The sequence below is a fragment of the Candoia aspera genome, chromosome 1 (assembly GCF_035149785.1).
Source record: "Candoia aspera isolate rCanAsp1 chromosome 1, rCanAsp1.hap2, whole genome shotgun sequence".
Lineage (NCBI taxonomy): Eukaryota > Metazoa > Chordata > Lepidosauria > Squamata > Boidae > Candoia > Candoia aspera.
The window spans coordinates 158959848-158969577 of record NC_086153.1 but is presented as its reverse complement, the minus strand read 5'-3'; the positions used below and the strand labels follow the sequence as shown (position 1 = coordinate 158969577).

General features: G+C 44.4%; 1 protein-coding gene across 4 annotated transcripts in view; it reads left to right on the top strand.

Moving 5' to 3' along the window:
• Positions 1-309: 309 nt before the first annotated feature.
• The window catches only part of MEIS1 (Meis homeobox 1), a 176928-nt gene continuing 167507 nt past the window's right edge, over positions 310-9730 (top strand). For 2 of the 4 annotated variants that reach the window (XM_063316630.1, XM_063316622.1), the window contains exons 1-6: positions 310-419; positions 2255-2481; positions 3919-4060; positions 4614-4664; positions 5367-5417; positions 6656-6802. In XM_063316630.1, coding sequence (XP_063172700.1) covers positions 408-419; positions 2255-2481; positions 3919-4060; positions 4614-4664; positions 5367-5417; positions 6656-6802 — 630 coding nt within the window. In that variant the 5' untranslated portion in view covers positions 310-407. The remainder of the gene's footprint in view (positions 420-2254; positions 2482-3918; positions 4061-4613; positions 4665-5366; positions 5418-6655; positions 6803-9730) is intronic. The other 2 variants (XM_063316613.1, XM_063316604.1) reach the window with 1 other exon arrangement.

Below are 9730 nucleotides of genomic sequence, written 5' to 3'. Positions count from 1 at the left end.
GTAGTTGGGTTTGAGAGGCACTTTTTTAAAAAAAAACTGATTTGGGGGTAAGGATATTTCCTTTCTCCCCATCGCTGTCTTGGAAACCAGAAGGGAAGAGTGTGAGAGACGCAGGAGGGAGAGAAAGGAAGAAAAGAAGAAAGGAGAAGAGAGAGAGAGAGAGAGAGCGCTTCTCTCCCCCCCTTTTTTTTTTTTATGCTGAATGCTCGTGCCGCTTCTCTGAGGTCCATCTGGCTGGAGACTCTCCTGATCGGCTGCTCAAGCGACTGGCGACTTTAAAGGATTCTCCTTTATTCCTTTTATTTTGGGGGTGGGTGGGAGGGAGGGGGAGCGCGTTTTGTTTCTTTTCACACTGGCCCTAAAGAGGATATATTAGAAGTTGAAAAGGAAGGGTGAGAAGCAGGCCGATGGCGCAAAGGGTACGTATTTTTTAATCATAATTTCCGAGTAACGTATTATTAGTAAAGTGGATCTTAGAGACGTTGCGGGGCCGGAGGGAGAGTTTTGCATTTTCTGAAACGCACGGGGGAAGGTAAACTAAGATGTTTTATAAAATATACCACTGTTTTGAGAGAGTCATATATTTTAATAACTGTGTGGTTGGGGAGACCTGGGGAGACCCTTCCTTAAAAATAGGAGTATATTCAGAATTCCTTGGTCCTGTTAATTCCTATCACTTGATCATTTAGTGGAAAGGAATGCTGCCTAAATGCAGCCTTGAAACAGAACTTAAGTCCGTTTAATATTGCTTTCAGTTTAGGATTCTAAATTTGTCTTTGGCCTTTTTGGATATGCTAATAATACCTTCACAAATAATAATTAACTTTTAAAACTATTGTGAGTATAATTATACTTTGGGGGTTGATTTAGAGAAGTCCATGGACCATAGTCAAGATGTTTTGAACGTGTTTCCACAATTATGACGAGAGACACAATTATGCACATGTGTATCTCAAGCTACTATTTATTATTTAATTCTTTGATATGAAACTTCACGAGAATGAAGTTTCCTGAGCTACAAAACAACTGTGATTTTTCAAGAATAGTAGAACCAAACATGTATTTAGAAGGGGATGCAACTTTTAAATACATTCACCGGCACTATTTTGGCAATATCTCTTCCACAAAGTTACTCCATTGTTTATCTTGCTTTTAGTTTTACAGCTCAAGTAGTCTGAAGACCTTTTCTTATATTTGTCCTTAAGAAATTGAAATGGCAGTGCATGATATTCCTATCCCCCCTCCCCTTATATATACATCCTTTCACCTGAGGAATTCTAACATTTGGCTTCTGCTACTAAAGAGGAAAAGTATTTTAAGTTTAGTTCCCCCAGCAGAGGCAAGGGCAGGCAGCAAATGAAACTTTGGAATAGGGACGGTACTGTGTAGGCATATTAAAGAAAATACACTGTCTCTTCCTGGAGAAAATACATGGCCTTAGAACTGTCCCAACTATATTTGAAGTCTGATATTTGTTCATGTGACTTCTTAACAATAGGAAAGTTAAATTGAAAACAGAAGGGCTGAAAAGGACCCAGCTTCCCGGCTATTCTCTGTTTATCAATTATGCAAAAACAAAAAACCGCTCAGCCTAACTTTTGTTTTCTTATCCTTTCCCCCCAAAAACTAGAAAGGAAATAACCCCAAAGAAATTTCCCTGAGAGACATTCTAAGTGGAGCTTTCTATTTCTGTGCATCATACCTTAGAGTATCTTTGCAAACATCAGAGAAGATCTTCCACTTGGGGCTGGTTGCATGCACAACTGATGCCCACAGGGAAATCTCTTAAAAATAAAGGAGGACTGTCTTAATGCCCGTGTTAATAATAGGTGTCCTCATTTTAACTTCTGTTGGGGAAGCCTACTGAAGGAGGCAGCTTTTCAGCATGCATTTATGATGAATTGGACTCCAAAGCAGCCAGTCTAACCATCCGCCTGTTAACTTTTTCCTTTCCATAATGTTGTTGTGCCAGGATCCCAGAAGGGACATACTTGTGAGGGCCTGCTGGAAAATTAGTTGGCATCTGGATCAAAAAAGGGAGCAAGAACCCTATGAGTCCACATTTAAAGGCAGGCCTTTTCCTGTCCTCTGATTTGGTGCCACCTTCCCTTGTAATGACTTACAAGTCATTCTTCTGAACTCAACTCCCTGGCACACAAAGTTGCTTCCTCTCTTCTCCCCACCCCTGCATAAACTACACTGCAGACTGGCCTTCCTTTTGACCCTTTTCTTTTCCCTCCTGTTTATTATGCAGTACGACGATTTACCCCATTACGGTGGGATGGATGGAGTGGGAATTCCGAGCACCATGTATGGGGACCCCCATGCCGCCAGATCCATGCAGCCTGTCCACCACCTGAACCATGGTCCTCCGCTTCACTCCCATCAATACCCGCACACAGCTCACACCAACGCCATGCCCCCCAGCATGGGTTCCTCTGTCAATGATGCTTTAAAGAGAGATAAAGATGCCATTTATGGGTAGGTACAGATAGCATCAGGTTTATTCACCAGAAAATGTGCTACTCCCCCCGCTTTTTTATTTATTTTTTTTACCCTTCCCTACCCAGTGATCAGGGCCAAATGGAGCTCATTGCCTACTGCAGAACCTAGTCTCAAACTAGGAAAGCTGTAGAATGGGGGTGAATGTGCCATGGTTGGGTTCTTTTTCTGTCTTGCCCTGCTCTTGCCAACTTCTTTTGGATTTTAAATAAAAATCCCCCCTTCCAAGAAATTAATTGTTTGGGGAAGAAACTGGAAGAGCCCGTGTCACTTTGCAAGACTTCATGGTAGAAAAGAAATAAAAATAGAGGTTTCTTTGAAAGTAGATATTTTTAAGAAGTGTTGAGAAATAAGGGATGTTTCCTTTCCCCCTTCCTACACTAAGGCTCCTAATCTTTTTAAAGAACAACTTGACAGCTTCCTTTAAATTCACATTAAAAAGGAGATCTTCCAGACTAATTGAAGAATCCACCCCCCACACCGACTTTGGATAGCATTTGGAGCTTCTCTGATGCGGGATTTTTTTGAAAAAGAGTTTTTAAGTGGTGAAGCTTGATTTATTCCTCTGGTATAACTTTGGATGAATTTGCCACTGCTATTTGCTTGTATCCGAAGAAATACTGCTTATTCAACTATCATACTTTCCCCCTTGGCATTAGGATTACTTTCAGTTCTGCAGCCCCAGGGAGGTTAGAAGGGAAGGTGAAGTAGAAACTTGCAGAGGAAAAGAGCAGGATGTTGATTTAGTGAATGACTTATTAACATCTTAAAAATAAAGTTTAAAATGCGAAAAGTCACTAATTCCACAATGTGCATTTTCATGCCCCATTCAATAATATTGTGCATTACCTTAGTCAGTTTGTGAAGGAAAAGCATAATCTCCTGATCCAGCTGGTGATCCACATGTAAACAGTTCAGATTCCTTTCGGGGAACCTCTATTTTTCTGTCTCCCCCCTCCCCCCCCCGGGAAACTTTGACAATTTAGCTTACCCAAGTAGCTTTCTTTAACCCGCTCCCCGTAAAAACAATTACAATAAACCCCAAGGCTGATTTCTCGTTCCCCATCCCAGAACTAAAGTGCATGGGGGGGGGGACTTGGAGGTGGGGGGAGAAGTGGATTCAAAATGGCTGCTAAATCCATTTGGTGGGTAGTTTTAGCTAAGGTTGCCCAGGTCCTCTGACCAGGTTTCAAACGAGCAGCCTAGACTGGGTCGCGAGGCTCAGATCCAGGTCTCCGGTTCTGCAGGGGAGGAGAGCGGGCTGCGCCAGGCGAGGCGCGGTGCAGGAGAGCGCGGAGCTGGAAAGTTCACTCGGGAGGCTTCCCTTCCCCGACGGAGACCAGGCTCTGCCCGAAGCCCGCGCGGCTCACTGGTCTCTGCTTTGGTGACTCTTACCTTTTTTTCCCCCCCTTCCAGACACCCCCTCTTCCCACTCTTAGCACTGATTTTTGAGAAATGTGAACTAGCGACGTGCACGCCCCGGGAGCCCGGGGTAGCGGGAGGCGACGTTTGTTCTTCCGAGTCTTTCAACGAAGACATAGCCGTGTTCGCGAAACAGGTCAGCAACCCGATCCCAGGGCCCCTGATCCATTGCGCGCTTCCCCGGGCCTGTGCGACGCTCGCGGCAAGAACGAGGACGGTTCGCCCGCCGCTTCCTAGTCCTTGTCGCCCTGTCTGCCTTCATTCCCTGCAGCCCCTCGATTCCCTCTCGCCCCAGCCTCTCCCCCTCCCGTCCGGAAGAGAGGGCAGCCCTCCGGTCCCCATATTGACTTGAAGGGTCGCCCCAGGGCTTCGATTACCCCCTCCGCGCTCCTGGCCACTTTCCCAAGAAGGCTGCCAGCTTTGGGGTCGCTGCTGGCGCAGGGGGACAGAGGCGCAGCGGACAGCTGTCCGACAGGCTTGGCAGCGCGCTGGGCTCCTTCGCTTGAGTGTTTCGGCTAAGACTAGCGGTTGGGGGTGGGCTTGTGGGAATGGTTGTACGGGGAGGGGGCACGGTGTCATGAAGCGAGGGTAAGGACGCAATGCAACCTAGTTGCCTCGGTCTCTCAAACTGCTTTTTCTTTTTTTCTTTTTTAATCCCTTGGCCCCGGACTTTCCTACCCTATGTCTAGATCCGAGCAGAAAAACCTTTATTTTCTTCTAACCCTGAACTGGATAACTTGGTAAGAGTTCCGATACGTCTCCCTGAAATACGCGTTTTCCCTGTTTTCCTAAGAGGCAAGTCTTCCTTTTTTTCAGAATGGGGGGAACTCTATAGTGAAGAAAGGGGCTGGGGACTTTTTGAGGTGGAGTTCGGTCCAGGCAACCACACTTCAGTAACACGATCCAAAAGCGAAGTTGGGTGGAGTATCCGAGGACATTTGCCTCATTTTATCTTAACAGTGATTATGCAAATCTCGAGGTATCTTTGCTTTAGCGGCAGCTCCCCAGCCCTGAAATAATGACAGTTGGAGGTAAAGAACTTGAGTCAAATTGACTTTGAAAAAATTAAATTAGTCCCTTGCAATGGAAACTTATTCTCTTCACCCTTCCGAAATTTGCTAGGCTCTACTGGACCAGCAATATTACTATCTACATTACCGTTTGCTAAAGAAATATTTATGATCCGTGTAATTTGGCCAATTCATTGCAACAGTGGTCAAAAGTAAAAATCTGAGCTTTCTTTTTGTTAAACAGTGTACAGAAGGACTGAGTTTAAGTTTTAGTGTTACTGTAATAAATCAAAACATTCACACACATCAAGGCACACATCTGCATATACACAAACATACATACAGTAATTCCTTGATAGTAAACAGGAAGAGGAGTATTGGAGAATCCCTAAAATCAGGGATAGAGACTTACATTGTTTTGTATTTTTACAGATGATCCAAGCCATACAAGTATTAAGGTTTCATCTGTTGGAATTAGAGAAGGTAATTCTTTTTCTTTTCCTCACCCCTCCCCTAATAATACTTCATGAAGTTGAAGCTACAGCAGAATTTCCATAAATGTCTTTCCTTCTGGTAATTAGTGTCAAGACCAATCATGACATCCATTTCTCTTTGCAGTTTAATTACAATTTCAGCCACTAAAAATCTGGATAACAAATGCCACCCTGGCCTTGTATCTCTTTTTACTACCTTTGCACAAATGCATCGGATAATATTTAGAACGATGCTTGTCTTTCAGCTTGATTCTCGTAGGACAGTTATTTCCATCCAGGTACTTCGTTTAGTTTTCAGTTAGTTTTTCAGGGTTATTTTTTTTTTCTTTTAAAGAGCCATCTGCAGGGTCACACACAGGGCACAGTTTGTCCTGTAACATTTTGCAGAAACAAGCCAGAGTTGCTAGATGAGTCAGTTTCTTGTTTCTTTTGTAGGACAACTCCCTCCCTTTTCCCAAGAAAGTAGATATCAGATCAATCTGAATGTGTGTACTACTACTACTACTAATGATAATAATAGTAATAATATGGAACCCAAGTACATTTCAGAGTAGGACTGGACTGGAAACATTTCAGGGCCTGCTGGAATACTGCTTCTAGCCCTAAAAATAAACATCTATGAAAGATTTATACATACATATAAGGAAAAAAAGGGGGTGTGAATAGGGGCATTCTAGGCATTTTTTCTAACAGTAGCAAGTGGCGTGCTTGTGCTTTGCAGTAAATGGTTAATATGGGCCCATTCACAGTGGAAAAATGTACAAGTTACAGCAGCTCAGAATGTAAGGTCTTGGATTCATGTACTTTTAGGGCATTCAACTTTTTGTACAATTGGAGCAAGGGATCCTTTGTGCCCACAGACTTCTTGGGGAAAGGGTTGTGATGTTATAACAGGGTGAAATTAAATAGTTTACCTTAAATGTCCCCCATGCAGGCTACCTCACTAATAGTCACAGCTCTGAGAGCAGATGAATTTAACACGGGTGTTGAATATGTTGTAGGCTGTGAATCATCTTGTCACTGTCAATTTTCTGGGATATCTCTATTTTGCCAGAAAAGAAAGTTCTTCTTAATTCTGAATGCGTCTCCGGGGGATAATTGCAGTCTGTTTCCCCCTATTTAGAACTTTTGATGTCAGGCAAGGGGGAGGGGAATTGATTGCTCTTGTCAATTTCACTTAAGTGCCCTTGATTATATTTTGGTGTTGTTACTTTTGTCATAATGCAGGTACACGAATTGTGTGACAATTTCTGCCACCGGTACATTAGCTGTTTGAAAGGGAAAATGCCAATCGATTTGGTGATAGACGATAGAGAAGGCGGATCAAAATCAGACAGCGAAGACATAACGAGATCAGCAAACCTAACAGATCAGGTATGGTCATCTCCAGCCTTGCAGTTGCCGTGCAAATCTGTATGCAGATCGTTTGCCGGGTCACTACGCCCCCTTTTATTATTTGCATATGATTAAGTCCCTTTTGGATAAATTTCCATCGAAATGAAAATTTTTGAATAATGTGGCTATTATTACTTCATTAAGGCTTGCTCCGGGATTCGACCTGGCGAAATGAGCTTGTAAAAGCATCGCCTGCAAACTTGACCTGTTCCTTGTCGCTTTTAATTTTTGTCTTTATTTTATTTACTCCCTTTTTAATGACAATAGAAGGCTCTAGTCGTGAATTGTGAGCTTCTGAGTAAAGAGGTGCTAGAAAGGGGTGGGGGAGAGAGGGAAAAAGAGGAAGAGTCAAATCCAAGATTGGTGGTCTGGGGAAAGAAGACGGAGAAGGATTGAAATCTAGCAAATGCTGGCTATTTTCTTCCTGTCTCTACGGTTCATTAGCCTGTCTTGTCAGTTTTTCTTGGCCGAAGCTTTTAGACCTCAGTGAGCATTGCTTTGTACGAAGATTGCCTGCTGCAAGGGCATTGGGCTTTATTGGATTTAATAGAAAAAGAAATAATAAAACCAGGAGAAGCAACGAGAGTGAGGGAGTGAAAGAATGATGTCGTGGCCACTCTATGTCATCTCTGCCTCCTAGTTGGGATATCTGAATAGCCTTAAGAGTAGGCCCTGCCCAATATGCGCGGGGCCACCGAGCTTCCAACTTCGCCTGTTTCCGTGCTTACACCTAAATTATGCCGGAACTCTTGTCTCCCTGGAATAAGGTGTGTTTTCTTTTGAAAGGAAAACAAAAGTGTCATTTTGGTTTAATACGGAGAGGTGATATTAACTAATCAATGCTTCTTAACACTGCAATTAGCGGCCATCGTTCTCGTGTGTTGCGGAAGGTGACAATAATGGGCAACGCTGGTGGTTTAGTTGCAATTACTGCTCCCCTTTGAAAAGAAACAGATTCCACATCCCTCGCCGAGTTACTTCCTTCTTTATGATCTGATGTGTTGGAGAGTTCTGAAAGCCATTGGATTGTAGCTCTAGAGAGACTTTTTGTTTGGTTTTGTTGGAAATCAAAGCAGGCAGAGCTCTGTTTTGGGAAGGCACTGCTCAGAATGGTGTCGACTTGATTAAGGAGGCTATTTTATGGCTCAGTTCGGTTCAAGGTGCTCCTCATTTACTGCCCCCTCTTTTTGGTGGCCGGATCCACTCATGAGGATGGGACAGAAGCAACGTGTTGATTGAAGCCATGACATTTTATGAAGCTCTTGGACAAAATGCCAGTTTTTGAAAGTCATTCACTGAGCAATGGGAGAGTCGTAACTCGGCTGTAATTTTGCTTGTCAGGGTCTCATTCCCGGAATGTATACATGGGTGGGCCGGCAGTGGTCTACTGGCCTTTTTAGACCTTGAAGGGGAGATGGCCGCGATCAGAGGTTTCTGTCCCTGAGCAGGATTGGCGGCGGTGCCGTGCGCCCCTGTAGATACCACTGAAAAGTCGGGCTGTAGCTGAGGAGGGCTGTTGTTGAATCAGAATTGTAATCCAACAAGTTTAACGAGAAAATAGGTTTCTAAAAGCTTCAGAGTGCTTGGAACATAAAGCTATTTGAGCAAATTACAAGAACCGCTTAGGGGCATGAATGAAATCAACACTTTAATTGCCTCCAAAATGAAGATTTATATTCCATTTTTCCAATGAATCATTATTTTATAAAAGCGGAAACAAAATATGGGAGTTTTGCTGTTGTTATTGTTACTGTTGTTGTTGTTGGGCTCAAGAAAAGAAACCGGGAACCTGAAGTTATTCATCCGATCCCCCTCCAATTCTTTCCCACCCGCACCCTTCTTTCATTCTGTATCGCAAAGCTGACTAAACTTCCGAAAAGTTAGACGCGGCAAATATGCGCGTGCGCGCACACACGCATTCATACTAATATCCTTTAAAAATGTCCCGATATTTGTTTATAGCGGCTCATGTGAGCTTATTAATGGGCCATCTCCGAATTGTCCCGTTTTTTACCCCTTCAAGCAGAGAAGTTAAACTGGGTGATAGGTTGCTGAATATTTTCTCTTTCCTTTTTTTCCCAATCCATCCTGCCGAAGGTTCCTTGCCTCTCGCCTAACATACAGAAAAGACCTCTCCGAGCACAGCGGAGAGCTACAAGTATCTCTTGGCGCCCGCGGTTACATATTGCGCGTGCGCCGCCTGGTAGTTTGCCCATTTCGCAGCGCGTGTTGCGAAGGCTACGGCGTGTTCCTCGGAGGTACCGCGCAAAGCTCTTGCTTCCTCAAAAGACGCCGCTTCCCTCTCTCTCTCCTCCCAGAGGGAGACAGAAGTCCCCTCTTTCTTTGTTACGAATGTGGCCCAACCAGTTTACAAGCAGGTCGCCTTGTCTGCCTATGAATGGCAGGTACGGCCTCCCTTCTTTGTAGGACCAGAGCTGGTTACTCCATGGTGGCAAAAAATGAAGAGGCAAACCAAAAGCTTATGTCTTTTAATAAAAAGGATTACTCAGAGAAGGCGCTACCAGCCTTCCTTCAGGTATTCTGCGAACCGCCAGGGCTCGTTAGCTAATTCAAGCCTTTGTCTCCAGAGTTTCCGAGTTTGGTCACCTTTCTTTGCGGCGCAGAGCCCTGTTAGCCCCCAGAAACAAAAGCGAGCGACGGGTGGGTTTGGCGGGAGGAGGAGTAAGAAATCCGCCTTTGCCAGGTCTGTCAAGGAAGGCGAAGGTGGTTGACCGCCCCTAGCCAAGCCTCCGGCCAAAGGCAACCTCAGGGACTCGGAAAACAGGCCCCGGGTTCTGCGCTGGCTGGCGCCCCCTTCTGCTCAACTGTGCTCACGGCCCTTTCTAGAGAAGCAGCGGAGACCGAGCTGAAGTCTAAACTGTAGTTGGAGAGTCTGGTTTTGCTTGC